At 42.7% G+C, this 24358-nt stretch overlaps 1 protein-coding gene across 1 annotated transcript in view; it reads right to left on the reverse strand.

Annotated features, from left to right (window-relative positions):
* The window catches only part of LOC135545008 (whirlin-like), a 110304-nt gene that overhangs the window by 20776 nt on the left and 65170 nt on the right, over nt 1-24358 (reverse strand). The window contains exons 4-5 of the mRNA XM_064972677.1: nt 16018-16244; nt 2366-2402 (exon numbers count right to left, since the gene is read on the reverse strand). Of these exons, the coding sequence (XP_064828749.1) occupies nt 2366-2402; nt 16018-16244 (264 nt within the window). The remainder of the gene's footprint in view (nt 1-2365; nt 2403-16017; nt 16245-24358) is intronic.

Below are 24358 nucleotides of genomic sequence, written 5' to 3' on the forward strand. Positions count from 1 at the left end.
TTAACAGCCGCAAGCCAGACTGACTGAATGCATTAGGGATACGAGGATGTGTCCTATGGGCTCTGGTCAAAGGTAGTGCACTATTTAGGGAATAGGGTGCAATTTAGGATACAAGCCAAATAAAAGACATCCCCTCTTTGGATACAAAGCTGTAAACATTGCAAGATTAGATGGCACATTTAGGAACTGGTAGATTTGAATGTGTTGGTCTAGGTTAGAAGGAGGAAAGACAGAGCTTTTGTTTGCGTACCTGTATCATTTCACAGTAAGTGAATGTGTTTTTCTAAAACTGGTTGTTGTGAGTTAGGTAGCATTGATATTGGTCATGAGTCCTCACTTCTTGGCAGGCGGCACCATAAGGTGTTCTCCTGCTGTTGCAACTGTGAGAGAATGGTATCTGTGTGTGTGTGACTGTGAGATTGGTTCCAGGGCCATTAACCTAGGGTGAGTTTAACCTCCATTAAACTCACCCTAAACACTGAAAATCACACACACACTCACACACACACACACACACACACACACACACACACACACACACACACACACACACACACACACACACACACACACACACACACACACACACACACACACACACACACACACACACACGTCTATATTGTGTGTGAAACCATTGGTGGTGCCATTGCGCTCCTTTGTGTCTCAACATGTTTATGATGATTGAGTGTGTGTGTGGTGTGTGTGGCACACATGCGTGTTTGCTCAACCGTGCATCTGTGTATGCATGCTCGTGTGTATGATTGAGTGTCTAGGCTGTCTGTCATTGAATCCTGCCTCTCATCACCACCATGGGACCACTCTGCAAGCCTACCCAGGAGAGCCTGACTGGAGCAGAGGTACACAGCACTCTACTCACAGCAGTAGAAGGTAAACCATCATACAAATGAAAGCTTCAGAACCTAGAATTGCTCAATCATCAAGTTGATATTTCTTTCACAACAACAGTGACGCGTCATGGCTGAATACGGAATACAGCATTTCCTCCATGAGATTAGCTCAGTGTTCACCTTTAATTAAAGATGACTAACGAAGGACTCTTCCCTCGCTTTTCTCTTTTATTGACGAGACCTGACTTTGAGACGCCATGGTGATGGCGTCTTGTCAGGTGGCTGTCACTGTCCCTTGACAGGATCGATCAAAATGTCCAACTAAGGATGAGGTCATGGATGTTAGGAATGAAGTGAGGATGAAATTCAGCAACTCTTGGGAGGACAGTGGATAAAAATGCTTCTTTATTGTTAAAGTCACCATGTTTTGGCCTGTGAAGAAGGCCTGAACATGGAGAGTTGTTGAATTTCCTCTTCACTTCAGTGCCTCTCTTGCTAGGAAATAGAGAGATAAAGAGAGAGAGAGAGAGAGAGCAAGAACAAGTGAGTGAGCAAGAGAAAGAGAGAGCGAGAGAGAGAAAGAGAGATAGAAGAGAAAAGCAGGGGTGAGCTACTCTTAACTGTAAAATGGTAAAACACAATATGTACATACAGTACCTAATCCGTGATGGTTTGTTAAAGTCCCATAACTTGAGTCACTGCTCTTCATGGTCAGATACCATCTGCAGTATTGATTTTCCAATCGAACTAGCCGCAAATTGCCTCTCTTTCTTCTCTTCCAGTAAATCCTACTGTTTTCTATGTTTTCTGCATTTGCTACTAAATTGCATCCCATATAGCACCCTATTCCCTACATAGACCACTACGTTTGACCAGAGCCCATAGGGATCTAGTACACTATATAGGGAATAGGGTGCCATTTTGGGACATAGCCCTGGTCTTACTTTAAGTACTCCCACTTTGAGCTATAGATTCGTACCTTAATGGTACTGTAAGATTTAGTGTGCATCCCAAATGGGACCCTATACTTTTGACCAGGGCCCAGAGGCACTTTGCGACTTGTTCAATTTCAAAAATCCATACTGCAGATTGTATCCGACCCTGAAGAGCTGTGACTCAAGTTATGGGACTTTAACAAACCATCACGAGTAGCCCTGGTAGCCCACTATATAGTAATAGACTGCCATTTGGAACACACACACTGTGTAGTTCATGTATGATGTGCTCAGCTGTCTGTGAGGTTAAAGGGTACTAGAATATTAAGATTTAATCTGAAGATGGTGAACGGTCAGTCTAAAAGGCCTTAAGTGTGGCCAAATCTGGTGACCCCTCAATTAAGAGACCTATTATAAATGTGTGTATGCGATGTCTGTATGTTCTTCACTTCTGATGTCAGTCATTTGGGGTTAATGAAAAAGAACTTGGATATTATACATTTATTTATCAATGACGATATAGTAGAATCAAGTAGTATAGGAGTATATACAGTAAGTATGTAGTAGAATTTGACTTACCTTTCCTAATACAGGTGTAGCCCGCGCTGAAGATGGCCTGCAGCAAAAAACAGTAGAACATTAAAGATGCTCACATTATGAACCACTGACAGAAAACCCATTTTACAATAGCACATATAACAACCAAGCACAAATGACTTTGAAATATGTAATATGACATGAAAACAACAACAAAAGCCCGGAGAGAACTAGCAGCAGTGCTCCCTGTGCCTCAGCAAAAAAGGAAGCCAAGAGATGCATCCCAAATTGGCACACTATTCTCTACATACAGTGGTTCCTCAATTAAAAGTTGCGTGCGTAGACCAAATCACTTTTCAAATACACTTTCAGAATTCCATACAGGCAAGTCGTTTTGATTGAGGAGATTCTAATGAATCTATTTTTGGCATTTAACTCTCAGAATTGTTTCCAAAAACTTTTTCCCACGTGAGTACTGGTAGCATTAGCCATTGGGAAAAATATCCTTTCTATTTTATTCTGTTATATTCCATTTTATTGTTACTGTAAAATGTGTGTGTGTTGATTGCGGTAGGACAGGGGAATATTACACTGAACAAAAATATAAACGCAAAATGTAAAGTGTTGGTGCCATGTATCATGAGCTGAAATAAAAGATCCCAGAAATGTTCCATAGGCACAAAACTTTTATTTCTCTCAGATTTTGTGCACAAATTTGTTTACATCCCTGTTGGTGAGCATTTCTCATTCGCCTAGATAATCCATCCACCTGACAGGTGTGGCACATCAAGAAGCTGATTAAACAGTATGATTATTACACAGGTCTACCTTGTGCTTGGGACAATAAACGGCCACTCTAAAATGTGTAGTTCTGTCACACAATACAATGTCACAGATGTCTCAAGTTTTGAGTGAGCTTGCAATTGGCAGGAATGTCCACCAGTACTGTTGCCAGAGAATTTAATGTTCATTACTCTACCATAAGCTACTTCCAACATTATTTTAGAGTATTTGGATGACAACGTGTATGGCATTGTGTGGGCGAGAGGTTTGCTGATGTCAACGTTGTGAACAAAGTTCCCCATGGTGGCGGCGGGGTTATAATATGGGAAGGCATAAGCTACGGACAACAAACACAAGTGCATTTTATCAATGGAAATTTGAATGCACCATGACGAGATCCTGAGGCCCACAGTGAGGCCCATTTTTGTAAGGTATCTGTGACCAACAGTTGCATATCTGTACTCCCAGTCATGTGAAATCCATAGATTAGGGCCTAATTTATTTATTTCAATTGACTGAATTCCTTAAATGAACTGTAACTCAGTAAAATCTTCGAATTTGTTTGCATGTTATATTTTAGTTCAATATATAATCCTTATACAGTGTACAAAACATTGGGAACACTTTCAAAAGAACCTCAATTCATCGGGGCATGGACTCTACAAGGTGTCGAAAGCATTCCACAGGGATGCTGGCCAATGTTGACTCCAATGCTTCCTACAGTTGTGTGACGTTGGCTGGATGTTCTTTGGGTGGTGGGCCATACTTGTTCCCTGTGTTGGGTAGGTTTCTTTCTAAATGTATTCCGTTACAGGTACTAGTTACCTGTCCAAAATTGTAATCAGTAACTGAACTTTTGGATTACCCAAACTCAGTAACGTAATCTGATTACATTCAGTTACTTTTAGATTATTTTCCCATTAAAAGGCATTAGAATAACACAAAAATCAATGTTAAAGGATGTTAAATCTTCTAACCCATCACTTTCTACTACATAGAATAATAAAATAAAATAATATCTTTACATTAATATACAGTGCCTTGCGAAAGTATTCGGCCCCCTTGAACTTTGCGACCTTTTGCCACATTTCAGGCTTCAAACATAAAGCTATAAAACTGTATTTTTTTGTGAAGAATCAACAACAAGTGGGACACAATCATGAAGTGGAACGACATTTATTGGATATTTCAAACTTTTTTAACAAATCAAAAACTGAAAAATTGGGCGTGCAAAATTATTCAGCCCCCTTAAGTTAATACTTTGTAGCGCCACCTTTTGCTGCGATTACAGCTGTAAGTCGCTTGGGGTATGTCTCTATCAGTTTTGCACATCGAGAGACTGACATTTTTAAAATATTACAATATTTTTTTCTGGTAACATAACAAATTACAGTTACCGATCTGTTTTTCCCCAACATACATGGAAAACTGTTGAGTGTGAAAAACCCAGCAGCGTTGCTGTTCTTGACACACTCAAACCAGTGCACCTGGCACCTACCATACCCCATCCAAAGGCACTTAAATCTTTTGTCTTACCCGTTCACCATCTGAATGGCACACATACACAATCCATGTCTAAAGGCTTAAAAATTCTTCTTTAACCTGTATCCTCACATTCATCTACACAGATTGAAGTAGATTTAACAGGTGACATCAATAAGGGATCATAGCTTTCACCTGGATTCACCTGGTCAGTCTATGTCATGGAAAGAGCAGGTGTTCTTAATGTCTTGTACACTCAGAGTATATCAGAGTGATCCGCCATTGATACATTTTAGTAAAGCTGGTGGTTAAATGCTGACATCTAGCACACCTAGCTAATCTACTTTGTACAAACAACAGTCAATTACATTGTTACAAATCAAATCAAATTTTATTTGTCACATGCGCCGAATACAACAGGTACTGTAGACCTTACAGTGAAATGCTTACTTACAAGCCCTTAACCAACAATGCAGTTAAGAAAAAAAGTGATAAGAAAATATTTACTAAAATAAACTGAAGTAAAAAAATAAAAAAATACATATATATAAAAAAACAAGAAAAATAAAAATAATTAAGGAGCAACAATAAAGTAACAGTAGCGAGGCTATATACAGGGGGTAGCGGTACAGAGTCAATGTGTGGGGGTACCGGATAGTTGAGGTTATTGAGGTGCATGTAGGTAGAGGTAAAGTGACTACGCATGGATAATAAACAGAGTAGCAGCAGTGTAAAAATGGGGGGACCTAGACTTGGTGCTCTGGTACCGCTTGTGTGGTAGCAGAGAGAACAGTCTCTGACTAGGGTGGCTGGAGTCTTTAGCAATTTTTTGACACCGCCTGGTATAGAGGTCCTGGATGGCAGGAAGCTTGGCCCCAGTGATGTACTGGGCCATACGCACTGCCCTCTGTAGTGCCTTGTAGTCGGAGGCCGAGCAGTTGCTATATCAGGCAGTGATGCAACCCGTCAGGATGCTCTCGATGATGCAGCTGTAGAACGTTTTGAGGATCTGAGGACCCATGCTAAATATTTTCAGTCTCCTGAGGGGGAATAGGCATTGTCATACCCTCTTTACGACTGTCTTGGTGTGCTTGGACAATGATAGTTTGTTGGTGATGTGGACACCAAGGAACTTGAAGCTCTCAACCTGCTCCACTACAGCCCTGTGGATGAGAATGGGGTTGTGCTCGGTCCTCCTTTTTCTGTAGTCCACAATCATCTCCTTTGTCTTGATCATGTTGAGGGAGAGTTTGTTATCCTGTCATCACACTGTCAGGTCTCTGACCTCTTCCCTATAGGCTATCTCATCATTGTAGGTGATCAGGCCTACCACTGTTCTGGCCTCTGCAAACGTAATGATGGTGTTGGAGTCGTGCTTGGCCATGCAGTCATGGGTGAACAGGGAGTACAGGAGGGGACTGAGCACACACCCCTGAGGGGCCCCCGTGTTGAGGATCAGCGTGGCAGATCTTTACCACCTGGGGCAGGCCCGTCAAGAAGTCCGACGTTACAGTTGCAGAGGAAGGTGTTTTGTCCCAGGGTCCTTAGCTTACTGATGATCTTTGAGGACACTATGGTGTTGAACGCTGAGCTGTAGACAATGAATAGCATTCTCACGTAGGTGTTCAGTTTGTCCCGGTGGGAATGGGGCGGTATGCAAATTGGAGTGGGTCTAGGGTTTCTGGGATAATGGTGTTGATGTGAGCCTTTCAAAGCACTTCATGGCTACAGACGTGAGTGCTACCGGTCGGTAGTCATTTAGGCAGGTTACCTTGTTGTTCTTGGGCACAGGGACTGTGGTGGTCTGCTTGAAACATGTTGGTATGACAGACTCGGTCAGGGATATGTTGAAAATGTCAGTGAAGATACATGCCAGTTGGTCAGCCCATGCTCGAAGTACACATCCTGGTAATCCGTCTGAAAGTTGACCTGTTTAAAGATCTTACTCACATCGGCTTCGGAGAGCGTGATCACACAGTCATCCAGAACAGCTGATGCTCTCATGCATGCTTCAGTGTTTCTTGCCTCGAAGCGAGCATAGAAGTTATTTAGCTCATCTGGTAGGTTTGTCACTGGGCAGCTCGCAGCTGTGCTTCTTTTTGTAGACGGTAATAGTTTGCAAGCCCTGCCACATCCGATGATCATCGGAAGCCGATGTAGTTTGATTCAATCTTTGTCCTGTATTGTCACTTTGCCTGTTTGATTGTTCATCCATTGCTTCTGATTGGGTTATGTACTTTGGTAGACCAGGGGGTTTGGTCAAGACGTTTACACAGATCAGACACGGACAGAGTAGGATAAACTCGGTTTCAAGGGTGTTTATTTAAATAATAAAGAAAAAAGAAAAGGATAGGTCTCCCATGTTACATTCCCCAGTTTATGTGTTGTAGTTTGTGTATTTGCATGTGTTTATTTCAGGAAATGGCTTCCTGAAATCCCTCAAGCAGCTGATTGGTCGACTCCATGGCTAATTGGAGAGCTGACCCCGCCCCCTCGTCAAGACGCAGCTGTCTCCAATTACCTATTCCTTCTGAAGCTATATAAAAGCCAGTGTTCTGTTCAGGAGAGAGAGTCATTGCTGGGAGGTCATTGCAGAGAGATTGAATGTGAGGGAGATCATTGCTGAGAGAGGAGGCTGATGGCTGTGGATAATTTACTATGTTAGTTGTTGGTAGCAGTTGGTATGTTCTGTGAGTTTGTTGCTCAGATAGAGCTTATTTGATGTCCTTTGTTTCTTAGTTTGTTTGAGAAATTATTTGTTCTCCTGTTTCATTTGTTCCCAGGGGGAAGGGGAAGGCACCGAGGGAGTGCTTAGGCAAGAGGCCCGCGGGCATACATATACCCGTAGTATATTCATTGTCTAGGCACAATAGGTAAGACCTGGGCGGACCACCCCCTGTATTTTGGTTAGGGCACCAGGTTGTGCTAAATTAGGTAAGTATTGGTTAGGCAGGTAAGATAGGAGAGGGGGCTTTGAGATGTACTTTCTTTGCTTTGGTTCCGTCCAGCCCCTTTTCCCCATATTACCGTGTAAAGAAATAAAGTCCTTGTAAACGGTACCACATTCTGCCTGTTGTCATCCTTACTCACGCCTACAGTCCATACCTCTTTCACTTCACGGAGAGTTTAGTTGTAGCAGGGTGTTGCGTTCCCTCTTCATAGAGGTGTGCGTAACACCCCTTTGAGACCCTCTCCGGGATACCGTCTTCTGGGCTCCGGGTCTTGCTGTATCCTGTCGGGATCGCAACTGCACTCACTCCTGTTCCCTCTGTAACCGTCCCCAACTATACGAGAGTCCTTTCTTCCCCCACTCTCCCTTGTGTGCTGCCCTTCCGGCAGCTTTAAGGGCCGTGCACAGCTGGTGAGCAATCAGCCCTTGATTCCTCACCAGCTCCCAATCAGCCCCATTCCCGGCCAGAGAGCTGTCGAGACCTGGCACGTCCAGCAGATGGAGCCATTGCCTGGTGATGTATATTCCGTCTGTCACCAGGCCTCGACGAGTCTCTCCCTGGTGGCTGACCTGCTGTACGCCACAGTATGTATGGTCACTGTCGGGATGACGTCATCGATGCATTTATTGATGAAGCCAGTGACTGATGTGGTGTACTCCTCAATGCCATCGGAAGAATCCCGGAGCATCTGCGTCATCTGACCACTTCCCTAGTGAGTTAGATGTAGGGAGCTGTGCTGCTGCACATAATTTTCTAATAAGAGTGGTCCATGATCTCTGTAAAAAGCATGAAGTAATTATTTAGCCTATTGGCCTGCTCCAGATCAGCCATGTGAATCCATTTGCAAATGAGAAAATAAATGGGGGCAAATTAATAATGAAGCATTACCATCGAATTTAACCAGAGGGCCCCTTCCATGTTGAGAAATAGCCTCACACACATGCATCTTGGTTGTGTGTTCTGGCTTGTGTTTGGGAGGGAGGTAGAGGGAGGGAAAGAGAGGAGGGGCTCATTTCTCCCATTCTGAGGACCGGAACGAAAGCATAATCAGCGTTCTAACTTCCCCTTGTGGCGGTTAGGCGCAATTGCACAATGACTAGGGCTGTTGCGTTGACTGCATCACCACCACACTGGTGATCACGAGTCACAAAGGCAGTCAAATTCCGGTAAATAGGCTTCTCCAAGCTCTGATGCTGCTGATGGTTATTAGTAGCCTACCAAACTTGCTAACTGCCTGTTACTCAGCACTCTATTGTCCCTCTAGTCACTCTGACATCAATGTAAATATAATCGAAAATCTAATCAAACACGTCATGAGAGCCCATGAGCAAATGTTGCGCAACATTTCTATAGGCTATGCAATTGTGCGAGAAAACTGAGTGATGGCCTCTACTAAAAAGTGGAGGATCCCATCGGCTTTCTATAGAGTAGGCCTATTATATTTATTTCTAAACTTTAATAATATTAAGCACATTGTTTATCTTTACAACAGGAGTATAGCCTTCCTGGCTGGCATGAAAATGAACCACATGAAAATCGTCTTCCATTCGCTATTTAAGTGCATACAGTTGAAGTCGGAAGTTTACATACACTTAGGTTGGAGTCATTAAAACTTGTTTTTCAACCACTCCACACATTTCTTGTTAACAAACTATAGTTTTGGCAAGTCGGGTTAGGACATCTACTGTCGAACAATTGTTGACAGACAGATTATTTCACTTATAATTCATTGTATCACAATTCCTGTGGGTCAGAAGTTTACATATGCTAAATTGACTGTGCCTTTAAACAGCTTGGAAAATTCCAGAAAATTATGTAATGTGTTTAGAAGCTAATATGCTAATTGCATCATTTGAGTCAATTGGAGGTGTACGTGTGGATGTATTTTAAGGCCCACCTTCAAACTCAGTGCCTCTTTGCTTGACATCATGGATAAATCAAAAGAAATCAGCCAAGACCTCCACAAGTCTGGTTCATCCTTGGGAGCAATTTCCAAACGCCTGAAGGTACCACATTCATCTGTACAAACAATAGTACGCAAGAATAAACACCATGGGAACACGCAGCTGTCATACCGCTCAGGAAGGATCGGTATGGAAGGAGCGGTTCTGTCTCCTAGAGATGAACGTACTTTGGTGCAAAAAGTGCAAATCAATCCCAGAACAACAGCAAAGGACCTTGTGAACATGCTGTAGGAAACAGGTACAAAATTATCTATATACATAGTAAAAAGAGTCCTATATCGACATAACCTGAAAGGAAGAAGCCACTGCTCCAAAACTGGCATAAAAAAGCAAGACTACCATTTGCAACTGCACATGGGGTCAAAGATCGTACTTTGTGGAGAAATGTCCTCTGGTCTGATGAAACAATAATAGAACTGTTAGTTCATAATGACCATTGTTATATTTGCAGGAAAAAGGATGAGGCTTGCAAGCCTAAGAACACCATCCCAACCGTGAAGCACGGGGGTGGCAGCATCATGTTGTGGGGGTGCTTTGCTGCAGGAGGGACTGGTGCACTTCACAAAATAGATGGCATTGTGAGGAAGTTAAATTATGTGGATATATTGAAGCAACATCAAGACATCAGTTAGGAAGTTGAAGCTTGGTCGCAAATGGGTCTTCCAAATGGATAATGACCCCAAGCATACTTCCAAAGTTGTGGAAAAATGGCTTAAGGGCAACAAAGTCAAGGTATTGGAGTGGCCATCACAAAGCCCTGACCTCAATCCTATAGAAAATTTGTGGGCAGAACTGAAAAAGTGTGTGCGAGCAAGGAGGCCTACAAACCTGACTCCGTTACACAAGCTCTGTCAGGAGGAATGGGCCAAAATTCACCCAACTTGTGGGAAGCTTTTGGAAAGCTACCCAAAAGTTTGACCCAAGTTAAACAATTTAAAGGCAATGCTACCAAATACGAATTGAGTGCATGTAATCTTCTGACCCACTGGGAATGTGATAAAAGAAATAAAAGCTGAAATAAATCATTCTCTCAACTATTATTCTGACATGTCACATTCTTAAAATAAAGTGGTGATCCTAACTGACTTAAGGCAGGGAATTTTTACTCTGATTAAATGTCAGGAATTGTGAAAAACTGAGTTGAAATGTATTTGGCTAAGGTGTATTTAAACTTCCGACTTCAACTGTAGATGACATGTATTGTTTCCTGCTAATTTCTCTAATCATGGTCACACACCTCATGTAGCCCATAGGCCTATATATTTTGATAAGGTTTGTAATCACTACTAAAGTGGCTTCTTAAAATTAAGCACATTAATCTGCTTTACAAGGGGTTCAGAGCGTAACTGGCATACATAAGCAGGGCGTGAGTTTCAAGTTTGGGGAAGATAATTTTCACCATAAAAATGTGCCTTAATAATAAATGCATTACATGCATAATTGCATTCTCGGTCATTTTTGATAGTGGTGTTTTCATAGCCTACTGCCATGTGCGCATTGCTGCACTTATAATGTGAAGAAATACCCTAATAGTTTATCAACATTTTAAGCTAAACGTTCTGATCTGTTGCGTCACCCACGTATTAATTTGGGATCTATTGCACCCCACAACTGTCCCAGACTATGTTTGGAATATTTATTTCTTGCACACAATAGAATAGGTCGACTTTTGTACGATGGGGGATAGTGGATTGACATAGGCTAGTGGTTTTGCTGTTCGTTAGGCCTTCTCATCTTGTTGGCTGACAAAAAGTAAATGTGGACAGTTCTTCCAATATCGTTAATATGCACCTCGGAATTGGACAAGGACATGCTCAGTTGCGTCCCCTATGTGTCTGTCTTCACCTTTTGCCTGTGAGACAGACCCAATCATGTGATTGAGAGCCATGTGAGTGGGAGAGGCGCTTCGGATTGCACAGCAATCAGGGAGAAGGGCACAACGCAGCACTCTGGGCCACAAAAGGCACGGATCTTTTTAGGTTGCATTACGGCCACAAAGGAGATGTCGCCGTGAAATTCGAGGCATTATTAAGTGCTTGTCAAATTGGGAATGAGAGACGATTGAAGTGTGTACAGCCTGAGCAAATAACAAAGCAGAGCTCGTGCCTTTTCAAGCGACTTTTTTCAAATCATCATTATTAGTCTCATCATGCAGCCTTACAATGTATTAAAAACAAAAACATATAGCCCAACGTTTGTGGAACAACTAAAGTTCCATTAATAACTCGAAATGAAGGATAGGAGTTTGTAATTCTTTGTTAACTACTCAACACAGCATAGCCGTATGTGCACACTCCATCAAATCATTTGGAGAAAATGATTCAATTGCACTCTTCATCCTATAAAATAATATAAAATAATGCCACAGATTTCTAAGCAAATCTTAGAATTAGCCCACAGCCATTTGGCATTGCCACATCAGGACCTAACATAAGGACAACCCAGAGTATGATATTCTTTTCCTCTGACATAGACTACATGATACATTCATATCATGCTTCTTCAGACCTGTCTAAAATAAATAATGGATTATTGGGAAGGTGTTATATGAAGAGAAATTATCAAGAGAAAATATAGATAAAATGTAATGTTGCTCATCGGCCATTGGACATAAACATTACAAAACAAGTTGGAAATTCAACAATGAGTGGTTTGGAAGGAATCAGTGGCTGCCTGCAAGCATTGCAAAGCAATCACTTGTCTGCTATTCAGTGGAGTGGGTATGTGGTCCATGTCTGGGTTTAAGGATCTCTTTTCCAAGCTTAAAAGGATAAATATTAAACATTGGCCATGCTGTCAATCGAGCATGACTTCTAGAAAGAGGCCCGAGTTCCTGACTTGGAAACTCGGAACTGGAAAATCTCAGACTTCAGTGAGTTCAAGCTCCGACTGGGAAAATATGGTTTGAATGGTCATCCAATTCAGAATTCCAAGTCATGAACTTGGGCCTCTTTCTAGAGCTCACTGACATCATGATTAGAGCTCACTGACATCATGATTCAACCTTGTTTTGTTCAGAGTTCTCAGTTGTCTTGAAAGCACCATAAATCCAGAGAATGCCAGACTTTGATGACTGCCGTGCCTTCCTGTTGAAGTGAACACAACACAACAAGTCCAAAAATGTCTTGTATGCTGCTGCATAAATTATGTAATATGCCAGGGAGATATGTGTACTGTAGCTAAAAGGTAATACTAAATGTGTGTTGTTAAGTAAGCTGTTAGCTGTTGGTGGTGCATATGTAGCCTATAGCCTGTTTTAGATAAATGTCATCATTGAATATTGTAAGAGCGTTCACTGTCTGCTTATATGCCCCCTTTATTAATCCTACGTTTCTGACTTGGTGTACAGGGAGAATACTGTAACAACGGCCTATGTTCTGAATTCTGTCTTTGTACATTTCAAAAGTGCTCAACAAATAGTTATACTGACTACGTCCGTCCTAGCTCGCTCATTAATGTCTTAATTAAAATTACGGATTGCCTCCTGTCCGCTCGTCGTCCCCTTATGCCATAGTTTGTACATCTCAATTGTCAGTAGAAACCACATGTGATTAAGTGGAAAGGTGAACAGAAAGGCTCTGGAGCAACGAACCGCCCTTGCTGTCTCTGCCTGGCCGGTTCCCCTCTTTCCACTGGGATTCTCTGCCTCTAACCCTATTACAGGGGCTGAGTCACTGGCTTACTGGGACTCTCTCATGCCGTCCCTGGAAGGGGTGCGTCACCTGAGTGGGTTGATTCACTGATGTGGTCATCCTGTCTGGGTTGGCGCCCCCCCTTGGTTTGTGCCATGGCGGAGATCTTTGTGGGCTATACTCAGCCTTGTCTCAGGATGGTAAGTTGGTGGTTGAAGATATCCCTCTAGTGGTGTGGGGGCTGTGCTTTGGCAAAGTGGGTGGGGTTATATCCTTCCTGTTTGGCCCTGTCCAGGGGTGTCCTTGGATGGATCCACAGTGCCTCCTGACCCCTCCTGTCTCAGCCTCCAGTATTTATGCTGCAGTAGTTTATGTGTCGGGGGGCTAGGGTCAGTTTGTTATATCTGGAGTACTTCTCCTGTCCTAGAGGTGTCCTATGTGAATCTAAGTGTGCATTCTCTAATTCTCTCCTTCTCTCTTTCTTTCTCTCTCTCGGAGGACCTGAGCCCTAGGACCATGCCCCAGGACTACCTGACATGATGACTCCTTGCTGTCCCCAGTCCACCTGGCCGTGCTGCTGCTCCAGTTTCAACTGTTCTGCCTTATTATTATTCGACCATGCTGGTCATTTATGAACATTTGAACATCTTGGCCATGTTCTGTTATAATCTCCACCCGGCACAGCCAGAAGAGGACTGGCCACCCCACATGTGCTCTCTCTAATTCTCTCTTTCTTTCTCTCTCTCGGAGGACCTGAGCCCGAGGACCATGCCCCAGGACTACCTGACATGATGACTCCTTGCTGTCCCCAGTCCACCTGGCCGTGCTGCTGCTCCAGTTTCAACTGTTCTGCCTTATTATTGACCATGCTGGTCATTTATGAACATTTGAACATTTTGGCCATGTTCTGTTATAATCTCCACCCGGCACAGCCAGAAGAGGACTGGCCACCCCACGTAGCCTGGTTCCTCTCTAGGTTTCTTCCTAGGTTTTGGCCTTTCTAGGGAGTTTTTCCTAGCCACCGTGCTTCTACACCTGCATTGCTTGCTGTTTGGGGTTTTAGGCTGGGTTTCTGTACAGCACTTTGAGATATCAGCTGATGTACGAAGGGCTATATAAATACATTTGATTTGATTTGAATAAGCAAATCATCCATGTAGTAAATGAGCATGAATTAACTGTTTTGCTGCCAGACAAGGCTTCACTAATAGCCAGGTATAGCAGTGGTAAGGATTCATTCCATGGTGCTGAAAAGAAAGCTCTGTTGGGACAGCTTTATGTAGGCCCTAACAGTTTGTGGGCAACGTTTGTCACCGTTATAGTGCAACTAATGTTTTGTTTAGTGTTGTGGCTTAGCTGGCATGCATCTGAAGCATTTTCTTTTGGGCCCCCACCAATATTTCCATGCTAAAATCGCCACTGCACACACAAGTATACACCCACACTAAAGTGCCATAGGTTTTCCTGATAACCTTGAACAGTGAATGTCATTACAACAGTATTCAGGAGAGAGCAGAGCAGACATTCAGACAGCTGCAGCTCAAGGTTCAGCCAATAACACACACTACACTGAAGCAGAACTTAGTGCACTCGAACCCACCACAGCAATGTGTAGGCTATGCAGTTTCTTTGTTGACTAACTACTGCCCTCGCAAACACACACTTCTTACTCTGGAAATAATCGCTGGTGTCATTCGCCCATGGGAATAGAAGCTACTGGCCTAGTCAAGCAAATTGGCTGCTGCACTCACGTTTCGTTTCACGGATATGTAAAGTGAAACAGCATGTGAGTTATTGCCAGATTAGCCTGGTTCCACCAGGCTAAGCAGCTGACGCACTGCGGTTTGATTGAATTGTGCCATAAGACCGAGTAGGCTCTTTGGTTAGTAATTAAACAAAAAGTGCTGGAAGGAGGATATCACTAATAATGAGATGCCAAATATATGGAAGTGAAGGACTAAAAGCCACCTTGCTTGATTTCTAAAGGAGCTGAGGGGAAATGCATACTTCCTAGGGTTCTCAAACAGCCTGCCTCCATTAGAGCTGGTGACAGAGAGCTGAGGAAAGGAGGGAGAGACAGGCAGCTCGCTGTGGGACTGAGCACCATATCACAGGTCACAGTCAAACCCAACAATGAAGTGGATGTATTCTGCCTCACATTACTCACTCAATCACTCGCATGACAAAAGCCCTGCCACTGACAGTGGTAGGATAAATAAATACATTGGTCAGAGACTGAATGGTAATTTCATTCTGCTACCTTGCTAAGTGATAATTTGATGAAATTCTTCAATGGGGGCTGTCTTATAAAGAAAAAAACTATTAAATTATGTTGCTAATCTTAATGTCAACCGGTTGTATATAATTGATTTCACCCAACAGAATGACTGCATCCCAAATGGAATCCTATTCTCTATATAGTGTACTGGTAGTCCACTAAATAGGGAATAGGGTGCCATGCAGACAAAGTATTTTTCCATCACTGCCCTAGACATTCTTTCTGCTCAAATAATAAATTACTGACTGAATGCAAATATCATTCAATGTTTGAAGAATGAAACATACTACATCCCTCTTAAGAGAATGTTGGAGTCCACCATTGTACATTCCAAGAATGTTTGGTTTAAAGGGCATTTAAAATAAACAAAGAAAAGAGCTTACACTCACTAGTTGCAGTTAGAACTGTGACCTTTCAACATTACTTTTTTGCTGAAAACAAAAATGTCATAAAACTCTCATAGGAAGAATCTCAAATGGCCCATAGGGTTCTGGTCAAAAGTAGAGTACTCTATAGGGAATTGGGGTGCCATTTGGGATACACACATAGAATTCACAAAGAGATTGCCCTTTTGACAATGTTGTGCCTGTTTGTGCTAAATCACCGTGTTGTAGCCGGGCTGGCGGTGCTCTCTGCTATGGGCGGTGGGCTGGGGGGGCTAGGGCTGCTGACCCATTTGGTCTGGTCCACCACGGTGCGGGCATGGGGCAGGCGGCCAACGTCTCTCACCCTAACCAGCAGGTGGCGACACGTCTTCAGGATCCTCACCGCCTCATCATGGGGGATGGCCACGAAGCTCCGCCCATTCACCTCCAGCAGCTGGTCGCCCACCTGAACCCACAGTAGAAGAGAAGTTATACTTGTAGATATACACTGAGTGTACCAAACATTAGGTGCACCTTCCTAATATTGAGTTGCACCTTCCCTTTTGTCCTCAGAATAGCCTCAATTTGTTGGGGCATGGACTCTACCATGTGCTGAAAGCGTTCCACAAAGATGCTGGCCGAAACTGACTGAAATCTTTCCCACAGTTGAGGTAAGATGGCTGAAATTCCTTTGGGTGGTGGACAATTCTTGATACACACGGGAAACTACCCAGCATGAAACAACCCAGCAGCATTGCGGTTCTTGACACAAACCGGTGCTCCTGACACCTACTGCCATAACCCATTTGTCAGATGTTACTATGGAATATTGAAGTATAATTACAAGCATTTCATAAGTGTCAAAGGGTTTTATTGACAATTACATGAAGTTGATGCAAAGATTTGCAGTCTTGACCCTTCTTTTTCAAGACCTGCAATTCGCCCTGGCATGCTGTTAATTAACTTCTGGGCCACATCCTGACTGATGGTAGCCCATTCTTGCATAATCAATGATTGGAGTTTGTCAGAATTTGTGGGTTTTTATTTGTCCACCTGCCTCTTGAGGATTGACCACAAGTTCTCAATGGGATTAAGGTCTGGTATCCTGCTCCCATCATAGTTATCTTTTTCCTTATGGAAATCATGCTGGAAAAGGCATTGTTCATCACCAAACTGTTCCTGGATGGTTGGGAGAAGTTGCTCTTGGAGAATGTGTTGGTACCATTCTTTATTCATGGCTGTGTTCTTAGGCAAAATTGTGGTTGAGCCCACTCCCTTGGCTGAGAAGCAACCCCACACATGACTGGTCTCAGGATGCTTTAATGTTGGCATGACACAGGACTGATGGTAGCGCTCAACTTGTCTTCTCCGGACAAGCTTTTTTCCGGATGCCCCAAACAATCGGAAAGAGGATTCATCAGAGAAAATGACTTTACCCCAGTCCTCAGCAGTCCAATCCCTGTACCTTTTGCAGAATATCAGTCTGTCTTTGTTGATTTTCCTGGAGAAAAGTGGTTTCTTTGCTGCCCTTCTTTACACCAGGCCATCCTTCAAAAGTCTTCGCCTCACTGTGCGTACAGATGCACTTACACCTGCCTGCTGCCATTCCTGAGCAAGCTCTGTACTGGTGGTGCCCCGATCCCGCAGCTGAATCAACTTTAGGAGATGGTCCTGGCGCTTGCTGGAATTTCTTGGGAGCTGTCACGTCCTGACCTTAGTTTCTTTTTTATGTCTCTATTTAGTTTGGTCACACCTGTGTTAACAAGAGAATCACTGACATGATGTCAGCTGGTCCTTTTGTGGCAGGGCTGAAATGCAGTGGAAATGTTTTTTGGGGATTCAGTTCATTTGCATGGCAAAGAGGGACTTTGCAATTAATTGCAATTCATCTGATCACTCTTCATAACATTCTGGAGTATATGCAAATTGCCATCATACAAACTGAGGCAGCAGACTTCTGAAAATTCATATTTGTGTCATTCTCAAAACTTTTGGCCACGACTGTACACTAGAAGTTGATAGGATTACAGATGTTTAGACCGCGAAAAACATCTATCATACATGTCTGATTTCAATATTGGGATGTCATAACTTAGGATTTATTTTCTCGAATGAGCCATTGATCATATTTGTTTGATATTCCTACCTCGAGAAATGTGTAATTTAACAGAGGGTCTATCACATTTTCCTATTTGTCTGCATCTTTAAGCTAGCGCGCATTGCATGTTGCATTTGCTAGAGATATTATAGAAAGGAGATAGGAATACAATGAACGAAGGAGCGTATAACGTCCCACAAGCAGACTGTCAACCAATCGCGGTCACGTTGTCATGCTGCGTAATGCGGTTGCTAATCACGTCAAGTCAGTGTATATTTTTTTCCTTGATAGTACCTAATGTCACGATTTAAACACTAAAAGATTTGTAATGCTGTACTTTTTGTTGACGAAATTCAGCAAATGTTGGGTTTTTGAGCTAGCCCCCAAAAGACTCCCATTCACTCCTTGAAGGACAGCGCTCATTGTCCCTGAATCACCCAGAAATCACCACGCGTTCCATTTCCATAGCATGGGCAACGTTTCCCATCTCCTCAAAACTAGTGTGTCTGCCGTTGCGAATGTTAGAATGCACTCTGTGAAGCACATGTATCTGCAAGTTCAATATGGTGAGTTTGTAGACTCCTAAATTGATCGTGCAGTTTGCTTCTGGCGATTCTACAGCAAACTAGGTACATTACATTCTGATATTGTCTTTTGTATTGTTGTTTAACTACGTTTGCTAGCTAGTTACTCATCTCCCGAACTGCCACAATAGCCCCACGTAGCACAGCAATTGGTTAAGCAGCACACAAAAACGTTTTCGATCAGAAACAGCAGAGCAGGCCAGGGCTCAGGGTTGGAATATCCATTGCTGTGTTATTATTTTTTATCAACATTTATTTAACTAGGCAAGTCAGTTAAGAACAAATTATTTTAAAATGAAGGTCTACCCTGGCCAAACCCTCCCCTAACCCAATCACAGCCAGTTGTGATACAGCCAAGGATTGAACCAGGGTCTGTAGTGACACCTCTAGCACTGTGATGCAATGCCTTAGACCGCTGCGCCACTCAGGAGCCCTCAAAATGCAGCCTAATTTTGGCATAGGCTGACCAGGTAAATCCAGGTGAAAGCTATGAACCCTCATTGATGTCACTTGTTAAATCCACTTCCATATCAGTGTAGTTGAAGGGGAGGAGACATGTTAAAGAAGGATTTTTAAGCCTTGAGACAATTGAGACATGGCTTTTGTATGTGTGCCATTCAGAGGGTGAATGGGCAAGACAAAATGTTTAAGTGCCTTTGAATGAGGTATGGTAGTAGGTGCCAGGCACACTGGTTAGTGTCACGCTCAACAGTTTCCCATGTGTATCAAGAATAGTCCACCACCCAAACTTGACATAACTGTGGGAAGCATTGGAACCAACACGGGCCAGCATCCTTGTGGAAGGCTTTCGACACCTAGAGTCCATGTGGAGTCCATGAATTGAGGCTGTTCTGAGGACAAAATTACATGACCCCCCACTGGACCATGTAAAGAAATACTAAACCCTCCCCTTGACTGAAATTGAAAAAACATGACCCTCCCCCATTTTCCTCCAGGTACCCATTTTTTTTCCCATTTCTATCTGTCCCTTAGTAAGGAAAACATGATCTACAGGGGGATACAAAAGGCGTCTTTGCTATCAATATGTAACATGATTAGTATCTAATAGAAATATAATTCACAATGAAATAACTTCTACATAGACTGAAGTGTATCAATGTTGTTTTTCCATTTCTCAAGTCTTATACTCATCCTCTCAGAGCATCAAAATGAGTTAGTCTAAAGGCCTGGGGTGGTCTAGCTCTCTCCCCCTGCCTCATAATCTCTATCCTATCCATTAAACATACAAAAGAAAGGACTGCCCCACTCCTTAAAAAATAATAAGTTAGTCTAGTGTGAAATAAAAGACAACAGAAAATCCGAGAAACACAGGAGAAGCTGAGGATGTATAGTGGCATTACGGGACCTCTTCAAATGGCCAATTCTCTTTCCACAAGAGGAAGTAAAGGAAGAAATTAGTTATTGACTTCTCCCCTCCTCTCCCTCCCTCCCTCCTAACACTAATGCATTTACAGTATAAGCAGTGGAAGAATCAGCTTGAGTGAACCTCCATAACTCATTGAAGAGGAGGGAGGGAAAGAGATTGGGGGGGCCTGATTTACATCGCCCAGCCAGGGCATCTGAGGTGCAGCCACTGAACGGGAGAGTTTTACTATAGTGCACTATAAAGGGAAAAGGGTACCATTTGGGACTCCACCCAAAGTCCATGTCCCTCAGCCCACTGCCTCTGTAATGCTTACTCTGTGGCAGTATGGGACCCCTCCAGCGTACTGTAACTCAGCTGCTCAAAGTCGATAGATTGAACCGTCATTTCCAACTGGCGTTTCATTGATCATCCGAGATGAAGCGTGAAATAAAATGGTTATGAGTCAGACGAGACTGAGAGGAGCAATTGTCCATACACAATGTTCTTGTCCTTTCTCAGAGAGAGAGAGAAGGGGGGTAGAGAGAGAGAAAAAAACTAAGGAAGAGAGGCTAAGGGCAATTTCCTATTTTGGGTGGCCGAGGCAGTTGTCTGGCTTGATAGTTTATCTCCAGGTCGCCTGAGAGAGAGGGGCTATTAAGGACACGGTACAGCAAATGGACAATCTCTCCCAAATGCACTAAATGTTGTTTTTCAGAGGGTTGCCAGTCAAAGAGACAAGACACTGGCACCTATCTGTGGATGAGAAGTGGCAGAGGCTATTTCCAAAATGGCAGCCTGTGAAATGTTGCAGCTACAGGCCCTTGTCAATGTTTTATTGTGATCTCAAGCTGTATGCAAAGGTTGAACACATCTATTTGAAATGCATACACCAGGGTTGCGAGATAAAATGTGTGCTTGGTTCATAGACCCGGGGTTGTTCTCTAATAAGAAACTACATGCATATGTTTTGGCACTGATTAACTGTTGAAGCTCTTTGGAAATAGGTTTGTTGATGTCTTAATAAAAATTCTCAATAAGATTCTTCCATTTTGCCCTGTTTTCATGCTCTTTGGTTACAATCAAAAAATCGACATGGCTTTTCAAGAAAAGCAAATATTCTTAGCAGTTTCAACAGCTGTGGAGAAAAAAAAAGCATTCTCAAAAGTTGGTTTGAACTGAATATTGTATTGTGTAAAGTTTGGGTATTAATGTTCAATGCCTGCCAAACTTAATGGAGTTAGTGTTGAGATACTAACCACCTTGTCCAAGGCCATCATGTACACCCATAAGATGATCTAGGATATTTCACTTTAAGATATTCGGCTGCTATAATAGGCTATATTTTTATGTTTGGTTTTTTTATGTACTGTATGTGTACCTATAGGTAACCTCCAAAATAACAGAAACACCAACATAAAGTGTCTAAATAGGTTAACCTGGTAAACTCTGACCCCCCTGGTGGCATTTTCTAAACAACTCATAATATTGTATACTACCCTCATAAAGTACATTTCGGTTTTCAAAACTATACATCCTACAAACCCATGCTAAGTAAAGTACTGATAGACAGGTAAGAACTGTGGGATGCTGATAAAGGTGTCAGAAACAACTACAGAGCCTGAGATAAAACAGGCCCTGAAATGTTTTTATTTTATTTTTTATTGTCCCCATTTAAGGAATAAGAGATTTGTAAGTTTAGGTTAAGATCAAATATGTCACCAAAAAGATTTTCAAAAAAATTAAGAAAAACAATGAAAAGATTTGGGGAAAAAAAACAAAATACAAAAACGACCTGTTACCTAATGGTGGCGTGCTAAACATGCACAAATTCCAATAGGAACAGAGACTTTTGAAATGGCACAGGGCTTGTTCAACGTTCCTTGCCTTCATTTTTCATCTTAAATAAATAATGGTTCCAAGAGGCACCCCATCCCCATAGGGCTCTGTTCAAAAGTACGGGGGAAAGTATAGTGAGCCAGTGGGCTGGCCTGTTAAAAGAAAAGAAAAGGCAGGGCTGTAGGCTGGATAAGACAGCGTCCGATCCCCTGGGAGAGTGACACTAATTAAATCCCACGTCATTGCACACAGATGGGACAGGCACACGATCATCTGTCACACCGCCCGTTAGACAACAGCTGTATCCAGACTGGCTTGATAGAGGCCCTCGTTATGGGGCTGACACCTGGCTGACGGACGGTGTCTTATTGCTCCTCAGTGACAGGATGACTAATAAGATGCATTTAGAGGAGTTTAGTTTATCCACTGTCAGAGGAGAGAAAAGAAGAGGAGGCATTTTGTTTCTCATAGCTTCTGTCAAATAACTTCAGAAAAGGCCTTGAATCCAAAGAGCAACATTGAATTAGCCTCTTGAAATCAGCCAGAACTTGATAGCTCACATTCTGTTTCACTGCTTAACCAGGCTAACATTGAATGGCCCTGTTCTCAAACATATTTTTTTTACTCCATAATTCACAGGGCTATACATAACTTCATCCATATATAAACAACAGGTTGTATAGAACATTAACATCGCCACAATAATGTCTGCAATCACATCCAGCCTTTGTGGTAATTAATCATGTATACACCTGGTGATAATGCAGGTGCAAACTGCATACTAAAAAGAAACAATAGTTTGATATCTAGCTGTTTCCCATTGATATCTGCCAGAGGTAGCAGACAGACAGGCCTCAGGTCAGTGTTTAACAGGCTGAAGTAAGAGAGAGGTAGAGGGGAAGAAAGAGGATATAAGAGAGGGAAAGGAGAATAGAGAGAATGAGAGAGGGAGGGGAGGTAAATGTGGGTAGGCGAGACAGACAGAGACGGCCTCCTGATGAGAACAGACAGCCTCTTTACTTTCCTACTGCTCCTCCTCTAATGGCAATATCACTCACTCTGCCAGACTGCCATGGATGTAGACCCACAACACAACTCCGACAGAGCATTACACTGGCAAGTTCTCAGTGTAGTTCTTATGGATCTCTGAATACACTGTGGAGTACAATTACCAAAACTGAGGCAGAATATATAAAAAAAATTCAAATCTAAATATCTGAGAGGCTTGTAGTAGAACAGAGAAAGAAAAATAACCTGTCACTTTTCCAAAATTAACAGGTTCTCCAGAAATCCCAGTTTGAAGATTCCGGGAATCAAGGAGGGAATAACCAGGGAATCTAGAATCTTCCAACCAGGATTTCTGGAAAACCTTTAGTCCATGCAGGTTGTCATCCCAGTGGTTAGAGTACCATCAGCCCCACAGAACTAGAATGAGTAGAACAGGTCTCCGTTAATGGGTGAACTGATGGCCATTTTGAGTGCTGGCATGAGTTTACCAGTTAAATTGCCATAGTCAGAGATTTTTATTCCCATTCTAGTTATGCTATTTATATGATTGGCCGCAGAGCCCTAACACTCAGCTGATAGCGTGCCTGGCCTCTGTCCCCGCCTCCCCATGCCACAGTCAGCTAGAAAACACAAGGCAGCACAGTGCTTTCTATCAAAGAAATGCTGCCAAAATGTCAAGCGCCTGTTATTTAATCAAGAGTCCAGGCTTGGATTTAGTGTGGCTTTCTGAGTTTTTTTATAGTCCTCTTTATGGAAGAAGATTTTTCCAAAGAGGGAGATGGACATGTTTGATTGAACTGGGCTGGCAGAGGAGAAGCAGTGAGAAACAGAGACAGATGTGTGCCAGATATCTTCCCAAGCCCAGCCATGCCATAATGCTATGATGCCAGTCATACTGTTTACAGGCACACTGATCTATACAGTGGCAAGAAAAAGTATGTGAACCCTTTGGAATTACCTGGACTTCTATATAAATTGGTCATAACATGTAAAACAATAGACAAACACAGTCTGCTTAAAGAAATAACACACAAACAATTACACGTTTTCATGTCTTTATTTAACACACCGTGTAAACATTCACAGTGCAGGGTGGGAAAAGTATGTGAACCCTTGGATTTAATAACTGGTTGACCCTCCTTTGGCAGCAATAACCTCAACCAAACATTTGGTCAGGAGGAATATTGGACCATTCCTCTTTACAAAACTGTTTCAGTTCAGCAATATTCTTGGGATGACTGCTGTGAACCGCTCTCTTGATGTCATGCCACAGCATCTCAATTGGGTTGAGGTCAGGACTCTGACTGGGCCACTCCAGAAGGCGTATTTACTTCTGTTGAAGCCATTCTGTAGTTGATTTACCTCTGTGTTTTGGGTCGTTGTCCTGTTGCATCACCCAACTTCTGTTGAGTTTCAATTGGCAAACAGATAGCCTTACATTCTCCTGCAAAATGTCTTGATAAACTTGGGAAATCATTTTCCCGTCGATGACAGCAAGCTGTCCAGGCCCTGAGGCAGCAAAGCATTTCCAAACCATGATGCTCCCTTCACCATACTTTACATTTGGGATGAGGTTTTGATGTTGGTGTGCTGTGCTGTGCCTTTTTTTTCTCCAAACATAGAGTTGTGTGTTCCTTCCAAACAACTCAACTTTAGTTTCATCTATCCACAGAATATTTTGCCAGTAG

This window comes from Oncorhynchus masou, chromosome 1, assembly GCF_036934945.1.
Source record: "Oncorhynchus masou masou isolate Uvic2021 chromosome 1, UVic_Omas_1.1, whole genome shotgun sequence".
NCBI classification, from domain to species: Eukaryota; Metazoa; Chordata; class Actinopteri; order Salmoniformes; family Salmonidae; genus Oncorhynchus; species Oncorhynchus masou.